This window comes from Amborella trichopoda, chromosome 1 (genome assembly GCF_054954075.1).
Source record: "Amborella trichopoda isolate Santa Cruz 75 chromosome 1, AtrichopodaSantaCruz75HAP2 v2.0, whole genome shotgun sequence".
In the NCBI taxonomy this organism is placed as follows: domain Eukaryota; kingdom Viridiplantae; phylum Streptophyta; class Magnoliopsida; order Amborellales; family Amborellaceae; genus Amborella; species Amborella trichopoda.
In genome coordinates, this window is record NC_142336.1 from 60,676,348 (window position 1) to 60,696,685 (window position 20,338).

Sequence of the window (20,338 nt, forward strand, 5' to 3'; positions counted from 1 at the left end):
AAAAGACGCGCGCGCATATATACAAAAACAAAAAAACCGAAAAAAACTTGCAGTTGATCAATGATAGACTAAACAAAACATGGGGCTTTGACATGCAAAGTTTCCATAAAAAGACAACCACAAATTATTTTGAAGACAAAAATACCAACAATAAATGAAAGCATATCATTTTATTATGGAAAACATTTATGTAAGGTTGAAAGTTGCAACCTTACTTGCAGAAGTAAAGTTGCAATAATCTACACAGTCTATTTTATTTGGACGGTACAGATTTGACACAATCTTAAAAGACGTGTCAGTTTTTTATACTACCTTAAAAGAGGTGTCAAATCTACACTGTCCAATTAAAATGGATAGTGTAGAACATTGCAAACTTATTTTTACAATTAAGGTTGCGACCTTATATAAACCGCACCCTTTTATTATTTGACATTGGATACAAGTATATAAATTGCCATAATACAAGTGACTAGAAATAGAATAGAGGCAATCTTAATTGAGTACTTACATCAAGCCAAGTCTCTGTAATGAATTCCACAATATCATAGGCTATGTCCCCTTGCACATCAATTTGCTCCTTTTCAGTTGGCCCCTAGGGATAACAACAATTCAGGAAATCATATGGAATGAGGATATCATACATATGACATACTTTTAATTCACATCAGTATTTCAACTTTTTTTCACTGGATGACTAAATTTCATTCATTGTGGCTTATGACTACATTCTACATGTTATGTTTTCATAAATCTACATGAAAGAAAGACATAACATATACAAGAGTCAAAAACATTAAAAGGCACAATTTTACCTTAACAACCGATGCTCCTGTTGCAAATTTCTTCCCAAGTTTCTTTGAAGCTTCACTTAATTTAACACCTAAAATGTATGACTGGGTTGATAACTCTAAATGGAAATATAAGGTGTTAACTAAGACCAATTCATAAATGGTTTGCTTACCGAAAAGATCAAGGCCTTTAATAATAGTAACACATTTGCGCTTGTTACGCACAACCTTTTCAATGACCACCTCTTGCTTGTCCTGGAAAACAATAATAATTGTGATTGTTTTACTTCCAAAGTACAACAAATGTCAAACTAATGTTACAAGAATCCTTTTTTGAAAAAACACAACATGAATTACTTATCTATAACTGAGCAATCAATGTGTAACAAAGAAGTACACAAAGTATAATGATAAAAGGACACAAGATGAAAGACCATTTGAATGTTGCAATATCAATTAAAGGTGGGAAAAAGAAATGAAAATGTATGCATACATCCCTCCCTCCCTCCCTATACCCCAAATAGTTGGGAAAAGGCTTTGATGATGATGATGATGACCTCTCTCTCTCTCTCTCTCTCTCTCTCTCTCTCTCTCTCTCATATATATTATACATATATAAAGCAAGAATCCCTATGGGAAAAGAAAATATGCATCAAATATGTGGGAATGACATTAGAAACTCTTATTTGATATTTTCCTTTGTGCAGATTACTTGGACATATCCACAATTAGTTAGCTCTGATTTAATGTGCAAACAATGAACAAGAAGGAAAAAAATATTAAAATTGAAATTTGGGCTTATTTTGGCTTAGCTTTCAAAATGAGATCTCTAATTGGGGAGATTTAATCTAAGAGACCACCGCCTCTTACCTAGTTGAGAGCACTTAGGCATGCAAAGGTGAACCACAAGACATGCCCATCTTCCAACAAATCAAGCGACAAAAGATGCAATTGACTGCGTAAAGGAACCCAGGCCATTACCCCTAATAACATAGATTGCACAACCTAATACCTTAACAAATTACAAAATAAAAAGTCTGGCAGTGACATGTATGATGTCTTTTTTTTGAGAGTGAGCATCAATTCCATATGAACGAAAATAGGGAAAATACGTATATATTTGTTATATTTGTCATTATTACAAAAATACCTTTTAGTTTCCCTTTTTACAGATATATACGTTTTTTCAACATCATAACACTTTTTTAAAAAAAATACGGAACTGCCTATTTTTCGGTTTTCAAAAACCAAAATTCTTAATTATTTCGGTTTTTGAAAAACTGAAATTTAAGAAATTTCGGTTTTTGAAAAGCCGAATTTATATAAAGAGAAACTTAAAAATTACATACAAAGAGGTAAATGCTCTTACTGTTTCTCTCTCTAGGCGAAAAACCAGAGTTTTACCTGCATTGTGCGTGAAAGCATGCAGTTTTGGAGAGAGAGTGATGAATTTTTACTTTTTAGAGAGAGAAGTAATGGGTATTTTTTATTGCAGGTTTACCAGCTCTCTATTGGAGCTGCATGTGGGCTTTCATGGCCGTCAGATCACATCATCATTCAAGAGCTGGATGATTCTACTGATCCAACATATCATTGAGCTTTGAAAGACCCCAAAAAGAAATGGTGGTCTTTTGAAGGTGTTGCAGAGGCGATGGATGCTGACAAGTGGGCTTCAACGGAAGCAGTAGAATTGTTGAGTGGTGGTGGTTTAGATAGAGAAACACACTTCTAATGTTTCTCGAAGCCATTGACGTTGTTCTCTAAAGCTCCATGTAGGAGTCTGTGTTTCTCTCTCTAAGCTTTTGGTCGTGTTTCTCTATATGAAACTTTTGAAGTCTCAATCACATTAAATAAACAATAGAACTTATTAAATGCTAGCTGTGACTTTTTTCTATGAATCAAGAAAAGAACTTGCTATTTTGGCTGACCAATGAGCATTCAGTAATAAAGAAAGTAATATTTCTTTTCCATACTCTGTGTCCAATGACAAAATATGCCAAAAAATAGTATGCATCCCTCATTACCCTCTTTGTTTTTTACAGGCTGCCCCTTATTATGATCGATTATGAAAAGCACTAATCATTCCCATATTAACAATTGTTGACTATCCCTAATCCAGGAACAAGAACAATGTCTAACACTCCTAAAGCAAAAGTTTTAAGTATCAAATACCAACACAACTCTATGGGTACATGTACAAAAGTAGAAAGGTATTCAGGAGGTGGTGGAGTTGGATGATTCAATGCAAGTATTGCAATGAAAATTTAGGGGATCGTATTCAAGAGTGAAGGCCCATTTGTTGCATATTGCAGGATTTGGAGTTCAAGTGTGCTCAGCTCTAGATGAAACTCTATTGGGTCAATTGAAAAACCTACAAGATGATGCTGACAGGAAAAAAATGAGTAGTAAATCATCGACTAGAATCAGCATACCTTACCTATGGACTGTGAAGAAGTAAATCCAAGAAAAAGAAAAGGAGAGCGTCTAATTGCGATGTCTTCTAATTTGGCAGCAAAAGGAGAGATAGATGGGCTGATTGCACGCATGTTTTATGCATCTAGATTGTCTTTAAACTTGGCCAAATCCCCTTATTTTAGACAAGTAATCAACTATGAAAATGACAATATTCATTCGTTGACAGGATATAGTCCACCTCAATATGATAAACTAAGAACAACACTACTTAGTCAAGAAAAGGCCAATGTTGAAAGGCTATTGAAAAATATAAAACATATTGTATCTGATGGTTGAACTGACGTTCAAAGATGCCACTGATAAATATTTTAGATGCTTCTCAATCTGGTCCTCTTTTTTTTAAGGCTATTAATGCATCCGGGGAGAGTATTAACGGTGCCCTATATGGCCAAGCTTTCGCTGATGAAGTCCAAGAAGTTGGACTTGAAAATGTGGTACAAATTATCATTGATAATGCATGCGCAAATCAGCAGGCCTAATCATAGAAGCTACACATCCCCATATATTTTGGACACCATGTGTTGTCCACACTTTAAATTTGGCCTTGAAAAACTTGTGCTCACCAGCTGATACACCAGAAAATAGAGATAGGTATGAGGAGTTCAAATGGATAGTAAAAATAGACAAGGATGTGAGAGCCATCAGAAACTTTGTTGTCAATCATGAATTGGCTCTAACGATATTCAATTGGCATTCACGTCTTCAAATGCTTGGTGTCGAGGAGACGAGATTTGCATCTTCAATTATCATGGTGAGACAAGTAAATATAGTTTAAACCTGCTTTGGTTCAGATGGTAACGTCAGAGGAGTGGCTTTCTTATAAGGATCCATTTGACAATGAGAAGGCATGATAATCAAGGAGTGTATTTTTAGTGATTCATGATCGGAAAAGGCTGATTATTTATTGAAATTCACAAAACGAATTATAGAGATGTTGAGGCCAGCAGATACAGATAAATGTTGCATAAGGTTTATGAAATGTGGGACTCCAAGATAGAAAAAGTGCAAGTTATATTTGAGCATGAAAAATAGAATGTACTCAAAGATAAATCTCTTTTTTTACGATGCAGAAGTGGGGGGTATTAACACCCCACTTCATTGCATGGCCCATAGTCTCAATCCTCAATATTACAGTGCCGAGCGGCTTAGTGAGGGAGGGCCTAGTATTACACGTGTGCCTCCACATGTTGATCGGGAGATCTCTATAAACAGGGATAAATGCTTTCACAGCCTTTATAGCATGCCTCATGAATGACAAGCAACAAGAAGTGAATATGGCATATTCTCAGTTGGATTGGGCGAGTTCCGAAAATGGGAGGTTATGGCAGACCATTACACCGAATAACCTATGACATGGGGGACCGAAAATGGTTGCAGTACCCCTAGGCTGCAAGCATAGCATTTCGACTTCTCACTCAAGCAGCTCAACCTTGCTCATTATCTTGTTGTGAGAGGAATTGGAGTACTTTTTCTCATATTCACTCTATTAAACGCAAATGAATGACTTCTGCAAGAGCTAAGGATTTGGTTTATGTGCACTCTAATGTTCCCCTATTTTCAAGAAAAAAAGAGTCGTAAAGTGGGCCTCCATGGTATTGGGATGCACTTGGAGATGAGTTATTGGTGGATGCACCTACTTGTTTGCAAATGGCCTCCATGATATTAGACGATCGAGATTTGGATCTAGTGTTTCAAAAAGTGCGAGGCACCCAGGCGGCCGTGGAGGTCTAGGCCGCCCAAGGCCTAGGAGGGCACCCAGAACCTAGGCGGCCCAGTTGAAAGAAAAAAGATAGAATTTTGATACAAATGAGGAGAATTTTGATATTCTAACCACAAATACTAGAATTTTGATATTCTATCCATAATCCATATTTAATATTTCCATGAATGAGGAATTGAGAAGAAGTCGAGAACTCGATAAGAGAATTTTGATAATCCATAAGACCATAATCCATATTTTCATATAATGCTAAAACAATAAAACCATACAAGCATACACTAATAGTCTAATACACACAAAAGTTAGACAGTAGTAACTAAAAATAAGAGAAAAAAATATACAAAAATTCAGAAAATATACAGTCTAAGACACAATAGTCAACACTCAACAACCAACACTAAGAGTCAAACACTCATGCGTATTCAACTCTTCAATTCTTCAATCATCATCACCACCATCATTAGAAGGAGTAGGGTAAGCCTCATCATATGCATCAAATTTGAAGCCATCATCATCAGAGGCATCTTCCTCTTCAACATAACGTTCATCCTGTTATGTTTCTTCTGAATCTACCTCTTCCTCCTCCTCTTCTTCTACCTCCCTCTTGCTATGTGCAGATGGGGCCCTAGGAGTCCTGGCTGCTCTACCCTTTCATATCTTTTTGTGCTTCCTTGAACTCAAATATTGTATAATATCCTCCCTGGTAGCCTCAGGAACATTTTTACACGGGACAAGATCCCCCTTAATGCCGGTAAAGTGTTTTTTGAACCGTTAAATACCCCCATTAGTATCTTTTCCACAATAATTACATTTAATACGATTTTTGTCATTTGGATTCAGGTTATAACTATACTTCCAACTTGAATCACCACTTCTAAAAGAACCTGGAGAAGATATTTCTATAGAACAAGGCTCATTTTCATCCTTGTCTGGTTCTTCTAAATTTAGAAATTATCTAATCTCATCCCTAATAGCTTTAGGAACTTTTTTTACAATAAGCAACATTCCCTTTAATACCGGTAGGTGTTTCTTGAATCGGTTAATACCCCCAATGGTATCTTTTTCATAAAAATTACACCTTACACAATTTTTATTGTTTGGTTTCGGGTTATGACTATACTTCTAACCCATATCACTTCTTCTAGCAGAATCAGAAATAAATCTATTCAAATGAAGGGAATTTTGTTCTTGTTTTTGTTTTACAGAACTCATATATTGCTTAATCTCCTCTCTGATAGCTTCAAGAACATTTTTACAAGAGGCAATATCCCCTTTAATACCGACAAGATGTTTCTTAAACCAGTTTATGCCCCCTTTTGTATCTTTTTCACAATAATTGCATCTTATGCAATTTTTGTCATTTGGATTCAGGTTATATCCATATTTCCAACTCGAATCTCCACTTCGACTAGATCCTCAAGAAGAAATCTCAAAATAAAACAAACAATCTAAAAAATAAATTTTTGTACTTACTTTGATTGTTCGAACTCCAAACTTCCACCTCTGAGAAGTTTTCTGGTGCTAAAATATTCAAAAACACCCTCTAATAGGATTAAAAAACTCCAAAAATAAATCTAATCTACCTGGGTGATGTTCAAATCCATTTTTCGTAACTTTGAAAAACACTTCGATCCAATAAAACTCACAAAATCTAGTTTTTTTGAGGTTTCTCTCTCCATAAAAAGGGTTCTTAAGGCTTTAGGTTTCAAATGAACCTAAAATCCACCCTTAAAAACTTTTATTTTTCAAAAGAACTCAATAAAACCATAAAAAAAAAAGTCATTTTCGCCCATGGGTGATGCGCAAGCCCTGAACGGCTACCCAGGGACCACCGCCTAGTTATTCCGCCTAGGCCTGGGCAATGCACCCATGCCTTCTGAACCGCCTAGGCGCTGGGCGGTCCGTGTTCTGAGGAGAGTACTGAAGAAGATTCATAGATCAGCAGTTTTCTTGTTCACAATTTGTTATAAGACTTCCAATTTTGGTGATGAATCAAAGCATCTATCATATGTTTTGTGCAATTTCCTTTTTTTTTTCTTTTTTTACTCTTAGAATGGTGTTGCACACATCTTGTTTTGTACTGACACTTCTTATCTTTTCTGATATCTTATGATTTTTTTTCTAGTCTTTGTGAGTTTGTATCTATCATTATTATATATATATATATATATATATATATATATATATATATATATATATATATATATATATATATATATATATATATATATATATATAAGTATATGTGTGTGTATATGTATGTATGTGTGTAAGTCATTTCGCCAAATCCTACTTGTTAGGGCTCGAAGAATCTGACACCCCATACCCATGTCATGCACTGACACACGTACTCATATCCATGCAACATAGAGTTTTATAATGCTAATTTTACTAAGCAAATTTACAATTAAATTAGTCTATGAGAATAGAAAATGGATTTGCTAGAAAAAGAGAGATTGTGTCTCACTAAAAATAATGCCTCTCATTTGAAGAAAGTTTGCCTATCGCCAATTTTCGAGGAAATATTCATGGAGATGTGTGCCAAAATAGCTTCAAAAACCCCATTGAACAATGAACGTTTATATATGAGAAACCAGACACGATATGCTTTCTTTACCCAAAAGAAACCAAACAAGTGCATGACGAAACATACCCTGATGTATAGTAGTTGTGGCTTGGCACCACTAGTATGAGGATACCAAAAATCCTTACCTTCTTTTTTATCTTGCCACCAGGAAGGCGTTTTACTTCATCATGTTTAGAAGTTGATGTACCACCTACAATAAAAAAGTATATCATTGAGGAAGATAATATAACTTTCTCACTCACGGATAACAAGTACCCCACAAATCATATTCTAATTGAATACCATAAAACATTATTTTCATTACTAATTAGTATATTTGTCTACACCCACAAGTAACTTACAAATAATGGTAAGATTCCTATTAATTGTGGCAAGCTAGTCTAGTTATGCATCCCACCGCTTGTGAGCTCGCTCGCTTGCTTACGAGCTTTCTTTAGAAAATCCCATCCGATCGACCGGCTTCTCAACTGCCCGGAAAGGCTTTCGACGCACCTTGTGCCCTAAGTCAGTGAAAGTTTCATAGATATACAATTTGATGTGATGAGGCAGACTTGTTAGGGTGTCGTAGCCCCTTCAACATGTTGATATGTAAATTCATGTAGGGGTCTTTGTAGGTCATGTTGGGGTTTGTGGCCTTTCAAGCCGGTGAGAGCATGTAAATAAGAATCATAGTGGATTGTACACTTCAGTAGGAGTTTATGTGTTGGTTGGCTAACCTAGGGTTAGGCAGTCTATGGCCTTGGTCATGTCCAAAACCCTCCCCCCTGGGCATATGGCACTACTAGAGAGCGTTTTCAAATGATCATCCCTTGTTAAGGTCGGAGAGATGCCTAGGGATGCTTTGTAAGCCAAGATAACTTCATGGTCTCCTGTGTGCAGATGTAAGCATGTGAGAGCAAGGGCTAAATCCTCGACAAACTTCTACACGGCATATACAACAACATACAAAGAAGCAACCCTACAAAGGGATATGTGTGCATATGCATAGAGAAAGTCCCCTTGAACTATAGTGATATGTGCATGTGACTTACTCTCAAGGGGGGGAACCTTTAATCCACATTCCAAGACCGTGGTTTCACTATTTATTGACTAGCTTTGACAACCAAGCATGAGCTCCTGCATGAGAATGTAGGTCATGTGCCTCATTTGGTTGGTTTGAGAAGATAGTCGAGGATCACAGCCACTGAGTTGGGTGGAGTGCCTTGACAGTCACTTTTCTTGACCCATTAGTATTAGTCCCCTTCTAGATGTCTTGTTTACAATATAATAAATGTTATGAATTTTAGAATTTTTTAGAATTCTTAAAATTAATTTTCAGCTATGGACATTTTAGAAATTATAGGGATTGTGGATGAGCGAGGTGGAACATATGGGGCCTTAAGATCCATCCCACACAAGCACCACTCTCACATGTGTGGGGTGTGGAGCCCATGGGACCCACACAATGCACCTATGAGATGGCACAGTCACCTTCTCACTTCTTGTTTTGTTTTTATTTTTAAAAGGTGCTTTATTAAAGAGGGAAATCTAATATAATCTTATGAAAAGATTATGTGTTCTTATTTTGTGAGAGTTAATAATATTTTATTTTCGAAAAATATTCTCCAAATCTTTTGTCATTGACGTCCTACAATCTTGTGAGAGTCAAGGGAGTTCTAGAAGATTGTGTTTTGGTCTTAACCTAGGTTAAATAGAAGTGGACATGGGTCAAAGATTCAGGGGACAAGGCTTCTAGATTCCTCCCTAAATCATTATGGATGATTCATGGCATGGATGGCTCGGATTAATTCTCCTCACCTCACAAATTGCCTAAAATTCTATTGGTCGCAATGAGTCATAAATTGGACAGACATTCCTACAGCCCTTCAGGCTTATGTAAGGAGGAGATGCCCTCATTCTATACACAACTCGAGATAGAGAGAGAGAGAGAGGGTGGCACAAATCACCCTGGGCAGCTAGGGGTGGTACACCACCCATGGGTGAGATGAGAAGGGCACAACTAGCTCTAGAAAGACCAAGGGATGTGCCACTTGTAGCATGCCCTACAGAGGTCCATAAGGGTATAAGAAACCCTAATTTTGTTTATGCTCTCAAAAACCCTAGACTTGAAAGGTATTGCCTAAGGAAGCTTCCCGACTCAGAAAATTCAGCAGGGCCAATAGGATCAAAGTGTGTCATTGATCAAGTAATTGGGTGTGGAGTGTACCCAGACCTACGGGGTTGACCCTAGGAAAAGTCAAGTAAGTGTCCCCGGCTGTTTGAAGTTTAGTTTTCAATTAATATTGCTCAGTTTATTTCAATTTCCAGGAGCATTAATTGTATTAGAATTTATAGTTAAAGCTTCTTTTCAATCCTAGATTGAGTCATATTTATGTTCTAGTAAGAAGAAAGATCATAGGTTGTGTATATAGTTTTGTTTCTTATTTACCGCAGTATTATGTGACACTTGTAAGTGCAATTCACATATAGCAGAAAAGAGAAAAAAAACTGATTTTACTCCCTTGAATTCCTTTGTTATAGTCATAGGTTGTCAGCCCCATATAGGACACCTAGATCACCTAATATCAAATGCTCATTGGACGCAAACAGTTTTTAACTGATGATGAAGTAAAACAAATTTAATGTAGCCCACATGTATTCTACATAATACAGACCATGGTATATAGAAATGTGGCACATGTATCCAGTAGCATATGTGCACTAAGCATACAGAGCAGATCAAGAATTGAAAATCAAAGAAGATCAGATACCATATGTGAAGGAATTTGGGCACTCTGTTTGGTAGTTGGGGTATTGAGGACCATACCTTAATGTTTGAGATTTCAATCACAGCTAACAAAACCCCAAAAGAAAATAAATTGTTGCTGAAAAAAGCCATAAAACCATCTTCTCCTAACCTGCTAGAACTAGGCCAATGGTAACTCTCCACAGTAAAATTCCCTGGTTGACATCAATCCCTAGCAATTCCCAATTATTTTCTGGAACAAATATCCAATAATACTTGGAACAACATCCACAGTTTCAGACTTTGTGAAAATATCCAAGTTCATGATTCATCCCACTACCTATAATTGGAGACGGAAAAGTGAGAGCTATAAGACAGATCAAACATACAAATTCAAAACCTTGCTTACATTGAGTTCAAAATTTATAGTATGAGATAATTGAGATTTCCTGTTGAATTTATGGATGTCTAAGGTTGTATAACAACATCCAGAAGAGCCAAATCTGAGGGCCCAACAAAAATGGCTCATGATTTGAATGCATTATTGTATTTTGACACCGTTGTTTGATCAAAGAGGCAGATTCGCACAAAAAAAGAATAGGGAGAATCAACAAGAAATAACAGACTTCCCGCCCTTTTCTTTTTCAGAATTGTACTGACCGAACTGCAATCTCTAAACCGGCTGAGGCATCTGCATGTCTCAGAATGCCGCAGTAGCGAAGAAATGGCCATTACATCCCAACAAACACCATAAAGGAAGATTATCCATACATAAATTTGGGAACGAAAACCCAGAACTGGGGGTTTCTTCAGCATAATGCCCTAGAAATGAGGATTAGAGAGTAAAAACACACAGAACTATACAAGTTTGGCAGCTGGTCGAAATTTAATGAATGCTTGTAAGATTAAAATCAAAATCAATCAACATGAACACACAAACACTTAAAGCAAGAGGAGGCAAGCCCAATTAACAGTCAGAACAAATGGAGATGGATTTTCAAGAGGACGAGAAATCAGCAATGTTAACGAGTGACAATTCATAGAAGTGCCAATAGTGAAAGCATGAAGGTAATAAATCATCGATAGGCCAAAGGGAATGGGTAGGACAACTAGTAGCAAAATTTAAGGTACCTCTGCCTCCTCCCCCATCACCAGAAGAAATTTCCAGGGACTGAAGCTGATCTGATGTCGCCTTTAAAGAAGCATCCTTCTCTCCTCCTGCAGCTGCCTCGTCTGATGACTCTAATAAAAACAACCACGACATTAATAAGGACAGTGATAGCAGAAACAAACAACCTAAGAGAAACACTTCATTAGAAGGTAGTCCACCAAACCTTTGTTAAGAAGGAGATGGGGGTAGAGGTCGGGTGCGTTTTGGACGAGCCAAGGTTTGCATTTCTCAAAGTCGGGACCAAACTCGCAGTATTCTGCGGGCAAGCTGCATATGGGACAGTACAGCATTCGAACAGCTTCTGGTTTCTCTGCCGCCATCACTAAACCCTACTGCTACTACTATCCTAGTATTCTTTCCTACTCAAACCAACAACTACTGCTACGGATATAAATGAATGATCAATCCTTCTTCTTGGATGAAAGCAAAGCAAAAACCCGGTTATTCTTTCCCCTTCTTCTCCCTGTGTTGCTTGCCTGCTCTGCTTCTCGTTTCACCTGAATAAGGTGGCTTCGCTTTCCTAAACAATAAAAAGTAGCATGGCCTTTGGTGATGCACTCTCTTTCATCGTTGGGTATTCAGGCCTACAATCCACCGTCGTAGGTCGTTAACTTTCCATGGACAAGGGCTGAGTCCGCCGTCTAAGGGTGGATGCAGCATGTATAGAGCCGAGGCTCTAGACAATCAAAGTAAAGCACTTCGAAAAATATGGCAATAGCCTTAAAATATATTTTTATTTTTAATTATAAAATTTAGAGTTTAAAAATAGTGAAGATTGAATAAATATATGAAAACTGAAAATATTAGAAATTGATGTTTCAAAATTCGTTACAAGATGCACTATGTACAAAACTTGAAATCCATTTTTTCTCTTGTCCGTGCATCTTAATGTCTAGAGAATCAATTTGAGGATATTTGGACATCAAAACAATCCTTTCAAGTGAAATTTTTGAGGTAGGCTCTAATTTAATTGTTTAAAACCTCGGCTTTATATAAACTTCTTCCTTAAATAAAACACAACTAAATGAGATTAAAAAAGTAATGAAAATTAAATTTTAAAAAATCAATTTATAATCATGAGTATTTTAGAAATAATATGAAAAACAAGAAAAATGTAAACATAAGTATTCATGGGCAAAACACTTTCTAATCTTTGTCAAAATATTAAAAAAAAGTAAAAAAAAAAACATTACAAATTAATTTCTTATTTTTTAGAATTTTGATTTCTCTGTAAATTTTTTTAAAAATCCCCAACTTGACCAAGTCAACACGGCCGATTTTGTAAACATTGAGGCCATACGACTTCTGTTATTTTTTTTGGGGTACTTTAGCGAGCAAAGGGTGCTCATGGGAACGGTACTCCAAACATCATGATGTTGTGATTCCCGCTGCCCTGTGCCTGGAGCCCATTCCTTTCAATTCGCTGCCCATCCTTGAGTGACAAAATCTCAGTTATTTTATTTTATTCAAATGTTTATTTCCCTTGTCTAGTCCAATTACCAGAGCCCTAACTATCGACTATTTGATTATCTATTGTAAGGGTGGAAACAGTTGGGTCAGGTTCAGGTCAATGACTAGGTTTTATATGGACCGTGACCCAACCTAGAAATTAAAAAATATAAAATCTATTTTATGCATGGAAAAAATTTATATAGAGCCGAGGCTCTAAACAATCAAGTTAGAGTCCACCTCAAAAATTTCCCTATAAGAGGTTGTTTTGATGCCCAATGATCCTCAAATTGATCCCCTCGCCATCAAGATGTATAGACATGTGAAAAAAATGGATTTGAAGTTTTGAAAATAATGCATCTTGTAACATATTTTTTTACCTCAATTTTCAAGATTTTAAAGTTTTTATACATCTGCTCAATCTATACTATTTTTTAAGCTTCAAATTTTATAATTAAAGATTAAAATATATTTTAAGGCTATCACAAAGATTTCCAGTATTGAAAACATATTTCTTGACACTATTTGAATGTATGCTTTACTTTGATTGTTTAGAGCCTCTGCTCTATTCAAACCGCACGATTTATACATTGTATATTTTTTATATTTTGACAAAGTATGTAAGATTGCAACTCTAAAATATAGAACTAAGGTGCATCTCAAAATTCCATGGGGAATGGTCGTTTTAAAGTTGGAAAACCTCTAATGGATCATCTCAACATAAAGATATATGAATATAGAAGCAAAAAAATTGAGTCCAAAATATAGTGCATCTTGCAACACATTATCTGAACCAATATTTTTATATATTTATAAATCTACTAAATTGAACCATATTTGGAGCTCAAAATTTTATAATTACATATGATGAAAAACGATTTTTACTCCATCCTTAAAAAAATTTACACAAAATTACATCGTTTGATTAAATTTGGAGGTGCGTCTTATTTTGATTGTTTAAAGTTGCAACCTTATGCATATCATACTATATATATTTATACAAGTTGACCCGACCCAACCTAATAGACTCAAAGGTGGTCATATGTATGGACCTAGCCTGGATGCCATAGTGTGGAAGCTAGACCAATGCATGGACCTCGGTGCACCTGGACCCGCAATTTGGGTCGACCCCATGACCACCCCTAGTTGTTTAAGAATAGCACCAACCCACGCGCATATATGTAGCCCGAGCTTTGCTGCCATTTTTCGTGCCATTTGTGGTAAACTCGTGGACCTAGCTTTTGTTGGTCGGCCCGCACGGCCATCCACCCCACATCCTCACGTACGTGTGTGGATGTGTGACCCTCGTACCCGTGCAGTGTGTGTGGATAATGTGTGCCATGCCGTGTGATGACTAACAAACAAATTAAATTACGAGGTAAGGCTTACCTCAAAAGTTGGGTTGGATTCGGATGCGTTTAGAGAATCAACCCTTTTAGATCCCAGTGGAGAGTTACCGTGGAAAGCCCTCCAACCCGTTGAGGGATGCGGTTTGGTTCCACTCCCTCACACCTCTCTCACCATGCCAATGTTTCAAAGCTGCACACTTATGGTTGTCTAATGGTGGTATGTGCTTGTACGGTTTGGTTCCAGTTGATTTGGCTTGGGGTTTGATGGGTCAAGTGGGGATAAGGGGGGCATGTTGGTTAAAGAGGGTTGGATGGGCTAAAGTGCCTAATGCTAAAGGATAGGTCGGTTTGGTTTATGAGTAGGTGGGCGGGTACATGGAGAGAGTCGAGTGCATCACCCCCCCTAGAGGGGTATAAACGACAAGAGAAGGTGCTTGGCAAATAGCCGAAGCACCCTGAAAGAATCCGCAATTGCGGTCCGCTAGGTAAGCATGTCCCGACACCGCTTTGGAAGAGCCTCTAGGCTAGGGTAAGTGGGTTGGGTGTGTATTGGGAATATGGTGCAAGGTAGGGAGTAGGGTAAGGTATGGTATAGGGAGTATGGTATGGACTAGGGTGTGGTGTATGATTAAGTTAAGGGGATGGCGTAGGTTGGGATGTAGAGTGTGCAGTATGATGGGGTATGGAGTTGCATGGTTAGGTTAAGAGAATATGGTTTGGTTAGGGTTTAGGTAACCCTTGATTAAGTATAGGGAGTTAACCAAAGTGGGTTGGAGATAGGTTAAATTCACTAAGATGACTAACCTAAGGTTAAACCTACGGTAAGAACTATTTTGCAAACTTTCACTTTCTTGATAGAATTACATTTTGCAAAAATATCTCTCTTGATTATATGAATAACGGGGTTTATATAGAGCCTCCCATTTTGAACAAGACTCCCATTTTGAACAAGAGTGGATGATCAAAGCCCAAGAAAACTGAGTAACAAGAAAAAAAATGAAAAATACAACCAAATATTGTGTAAAAGAAAAATTGACCAAAAAGCTCATGCACAAAGTTTAAAATTAACAAATAGGTCATTGAAAAAGAGCCTCTTCCCACCCACATGGTGTGGGGCCTCGGTTTTGGCTTATCCCACAGTGAAACAAACGAGCTATCACTGATAAAGACGTAGAAATGCTCGCTACAATCGTTTTGATATGTGATTTATAATAAACTTGATGAAGTCATTGATGGTTTTGAGTTTCATAGTTACAAGCAAACTTTTATTGTGTTCTTCGATCGATTACTCTGAAAATGTAAAGTTTATTGTGAATCTTTTGTTTATAAATCAAAGGGAGATCCAGCATGATCATTTTGCATCAACAATCACACGAAGAGACATCCGATCAACCGAGTTATGAACTCGGCAAGTCACAAGGAAACCAATTTTATGCTACCACTAAAATCGTGCCCACTTTCGAGCCTCGGATGGGCATTGACTGGGATCTGGTTGTGACTTTTCTTATGTCAAATCGAAGATAGTTGAGTCACGCTCCAAGTGCTCCAAGTTTTATCTCGATCCAATGGTCAGATATTGAATTGTGATCGTTGTAATGTGAAGAGGTTGCACAAACTGATTTTGCATGAATTTGAGAACTTGCATACTTCTCACTAATATATATTCTGATCCGGCTGACAATCATGTCCAAACCCTATACCATGCTCGTCAATGAGCATGGCCTATCCAAATTTCAGTTCGATTCGACTTGCAGATCGAGAGATCCAAGGGCGCGAAGTTCGCTCATTTATGATGAAATGTTGCAGGATTTTACTATATTTAGAAACTAGTTCAAGATGTAACATCATGAACAATATAGAAACAACCCATTTTTTTAAAGTAAGGCATATGAAGATCCGTTTGGCCTGAAATCGAGGCTTGGGGGTTTTCGACTTTTTGAAGTCGTCTGCGATGGTATGGAGGCTACTTGAGATCGATTTCCAGGAGTTTTACTATATTGTTCATTTGTACACCTACAGAGTACGACACTCCTTCTCAATTTCCTCATATCTCCTTGCGGCCTCATTCAATCGAGTTGAAATTTGGGGGATATCTTCAAGGTATTACAACCCACTCTTGTGCTATTCATGGGTTCGAGATGATATCATGCAGGAGCTCTTTTCAAAGGATGGGTTTGATTATACATGTCCTTCCATGTTTTTTCAGGCATACTTAGTGTTTGAGAACCACAGTTGCAACCGTCTCCTCTTTTATTCGCACGGGGGACATGTGTGTCAAAAATACATACAAACAATTTTTTCTTCTTAAGAAAAAATTTATATAAGGTCAAGGTCGTAAATAATAAAATTAAGGCGCCCCTCAAAAATTCACTAGAAGACGTTTTTTTCAATGTCGAAAAACCTTCAAATCAATCATCTTGAGGTCAAGATGTATAGATATAAAAAAGAAATGGATCATAAAGTCTATAAAGTAGTGCATCTTGTAATATATTATCAAGACCATCACTTTTTAATATTTTCAAGTATTTATAAATATGCTTCATCTATACTATCTTTAAAGCCTTAAATTTATAAATACTAGCGGAATCCACATGCTCCGCACGTGATTTCATTTCTTTTATAGAAAATATTATAAGGTCTTTAGTAAGTTATATAAGGTTGTAACATTAAAACATCGAAGTAATGTGCATCACAAATATTTATCATAAGATGTAATTTTGGCATAAAAATTCATCTCTAATTATAAAATTGTAGACTCAAAAAGTTGTTCAAATCAAGTAGATCTATGAACACTTGAAAAAATGGACGGTCCAAATAATATGTTGCAAGATGCACTATTTTATGGACTTAAAATCTTTTTTCTTTTTCATATTCATACATCTCGATGTGAAAATGACAAATTAGAGGGTTTTCAAACTTCAAAATATTATTTTATGATGATTTTTTAACTGCACCTTAATTCTACATTTTGAAGTTACAACCTTATATAAACTTTTTCTTTTTAATAAACTGTAGTTTTGTATATTAATTTTAAGTAAAATATTACTTAGAGTAGTACAATGCATTGTGTTTATGGTGCTGATTTATTGTGTTACCAACTCAATTTGTGTGATGAGTTTAGATGTCAATCATAAGTGGCTCTAGAGATATCTAGACAAAGGTAATAGTAAAAATTTTATACTATAAGAACATGTTAGAACAACCTATGTAACTAATATTGAGTCATAACAAATATAACTTAGTAACTATATAATTTGACTGATAAGTTGATATTATACTTATAAAAGAATAAATCATTGTTTGAGATTTTAAAGCTGGCATTCAATTAATATTAATGTTAAACAGTACAATAAATCATTTTTGTAATGGCATTATGTTGTCACTCGCAACTTGTCTTATTATTTTAAATAAGTACTAATATTAAGTAAATCACTTCTTTGAGCATTGCAAAGCGTACTTTTATTGTGGTCTTGCTAGACTATATTGTAGGTTTATTTGTAATCAATATTATATTTTTTAAATTCATTAGATTTATTATTCAATTTTTAAGTGTTGGTTCTAATTAAAAGTTAAAATTTGTTATAAATTTAATAATATATAAAATTAATTTAAATACTTGTAAGTTATTAGTTATAAGTTATAAATGTTTGTTTTTTTTGGGTAGTTGATAATGGAAGCCTAGACCTTAGCTGGGGCACAAGTAATGTTACCACCATGACCCCCAACCCCATTATCAAAAAAATATGTATTTGTATATGTATAAGTTATAATTTTACATCTTATAAATAATATATATATATATATATACACACACACACACAATTATAATTTACAATTATTATTTTTTTGTGGTGAATTATGCATTCTATTGTGGTACTATATCATGATACCTTATTTTTTTAAAATATCATGAACATAGAATTTATTTAGATATGGTATTGAAATCAAGATTGTAATACTGTAATTCAATAAATTTGTCTTATTCCTTAATAATATTTCATATCATTTCTTCCATATTTTTTTTTAATCGTGATATTGTACTTATCAAGTCATAAAATAGGAAATTAAGATTAAAAAGCTTACCTAACAATTTGTTCACTAAAGTGTTCAGGTAAATAAATGAAAACGTGAGTAATGTCATGTACACCTTTTATGTAAGAAGCATATTTTTATTTATGATTTAAATCTAATTTTATTATTAATTATGATATTTCTCAATTATAAATTTATTTATATTAAAAATTATGAACTTTATTTTATATTTATAATTAGAAATTATATTTTATAATTATAATTATAAAGTGTAATTTATACTTGAAATTTTAAACTCATTTATTAAACAATTTTAATATTTGTATGTTTTCATATTATTTTTATGAAACATTTATAGTTTTTAAAATAAATATTAAAATCTAACATATTATTAAATGAATAATAACTTTGTATATAAAAGTTTTAGCTTTTGAATGGAATAGTGGGAAATAACATAAATGTAAAATTTTCAACGTGAGAATATAACAACGTGTCTTAATTTTATTGCATAAATTTTATTATTTTATGTTATAATCATGATTTTAATTATTATATAAAAATTATTAATAAATAAAATTTATGATAACAATAGAATGTCAAATTAAATAAAATACTATATACTTCTATACTAATAAAGATAATGGGAATATCTTATAGTATAAAGGTATTGGCTATTTTGAAAAAATAAAAATTAACTTTTGTAGTTCATTGATGTACACCGCTACCCCAACATGTTGAATATGGAAGTTGTAAAAGTATATTACCTAAAGTGCACCCATAAGAGTACACTATATATTTGATCCATCAAGTAAAGCATTTATTAATGGTATTTTACGTATGCTAAACATGGGGATCTACTTTTAAAAATGCATTTTAAACAGAAAAAATGTAAATTTTGAGTTGTTAGTAAAAGTTTGTAGTGAGAGATCATACACCATTGGGCACATAAGATGAGTTTTTATGTTGTTTTTATGTTATAATATATGCAATAATGGACTTAAATTGTATGCCTCGAATTTGAACCACACAAGTGTGAACTATTTATTGATTGGAATCAAATAGTAGAAAATAACATGAATATAAAATTTATAACATGAGTGAATAAATTTTTAAATCAAATATGTTGTTTCATTTTAAATTTGTGAAATATTTTATCAAAGTGAGAGTATAATTTCCAATACAAAAAGGGAAATTTTAATTTATTTTGATTTTTCAAATGTATGATAGATATAACAACATGTCTTAATTTTATTGTATAAAATTTGTAATTGCATGTTATATTCATGATTTTGATTATTATGTAAAAATTAAAAATGAATCAATTTGATAATAACAATAGAATGCAAAATTAAATCCGAGGTTTTAATATTGAGGCAGATCTGCTGGCTTAAGAGGTCCACGTCATTATTGACAGTGGCAATCCTCTCCCCTTCTTTTGTCTCCCTTCCTTATTTCCCTGTATTGTGTTTGCTTATGGTGTTTGTTTTGCTTTCTTGTATTGTACTTTCATTATCTTAGTGTGCATTTTTTTAGAAAAAAAAATGTAAAATTTTTAAAAAAGGGAAAAGTTTATATAGAGCCGAGGCTTTAAACGATCAAATTTGAGCCTACCTCAAAAACTTCACTAGAAGAGGTTGTTTTGATGCTCAAATATCTTCAAATTGATAATCTCGACGTCAAGATATATGAACATGGAAAAAAAAAAAGGTTTCAACTTTTGAAAATAGTATATTTTGTAATGCATTTTTTGACAGTCAAATTTAAAGATTTTCAAGTTTTCATAGATCTACACCATTTTGAAGCTTTAAACTTTATAAATAATATAAAAATATATTTTAAGGCTGTCACAAAGATTGTCACTATTAAAACCACAATTCTCGATACTATTTGAAGGTAGGTTCTAATTTGATTGTTTAGAGCCTAGGCTCTATAGAGATAAAAAAAATACTATATACTTGTATACTATTATATTATTAAAAATAAGATATAATATTAAAGATGAAGATAATATTGTCTTTTACAATAGATGTAATGGTTATTTT

The 20,338-nt window shown here is 34.6% G+C and overlaps 1 protein-coding gene across 9 annotated transcripts in view; it reads right to left on the reverse strand.

Moving 5' to 3' along the window:
- The window catches only part of LOC18440509 (Translation initiation factor SUI1 family protein), a 57,727-nt gene extending 45,734 nt beyond the window's left edge, over positions 1–11,993 (reverse strand). For 5 of the 9 annotated variants that reach the window (XR_016044198.1, XM_020671344.2, XM_011627364.3 and 2 more), the window contains exons 1-6: positions 11,630–11,993; positions 11,427–11,537; positions 7,696–7,760; positions 962–1,043; positions 813–880; positions 509–592 (exon numbers count right to left, since the gene is read on the reverse strand). Coding sequence is in view for 7 of the 9 variants with exons in the window: in XM_020671344.2 (XP_020527003.2) it covers positions 509–592; positions 813–880; positions 962–1,043; positions 7,696–7,760; positions 11,427–11,537; positions 11,630–11,786 (567 nt within the window). In the remaining 2 variants the exon portion in view is untranslated. The remainder of the gene's footprint in view (positions 1–508; positions 593–812; positions 881–961; positions 1,044–7,695; positions 7,761–11,426; positions 11,538–11,629) is intronic. The other 4 variants (XR_016044200.1, XM_088851625.1, XM_088851634.1 and 1 more) reach the window with 1 other exon arrangement.
- Between the last annotated feature and the right edge of the window lie 8,345 nt (positions 11,994–20,338).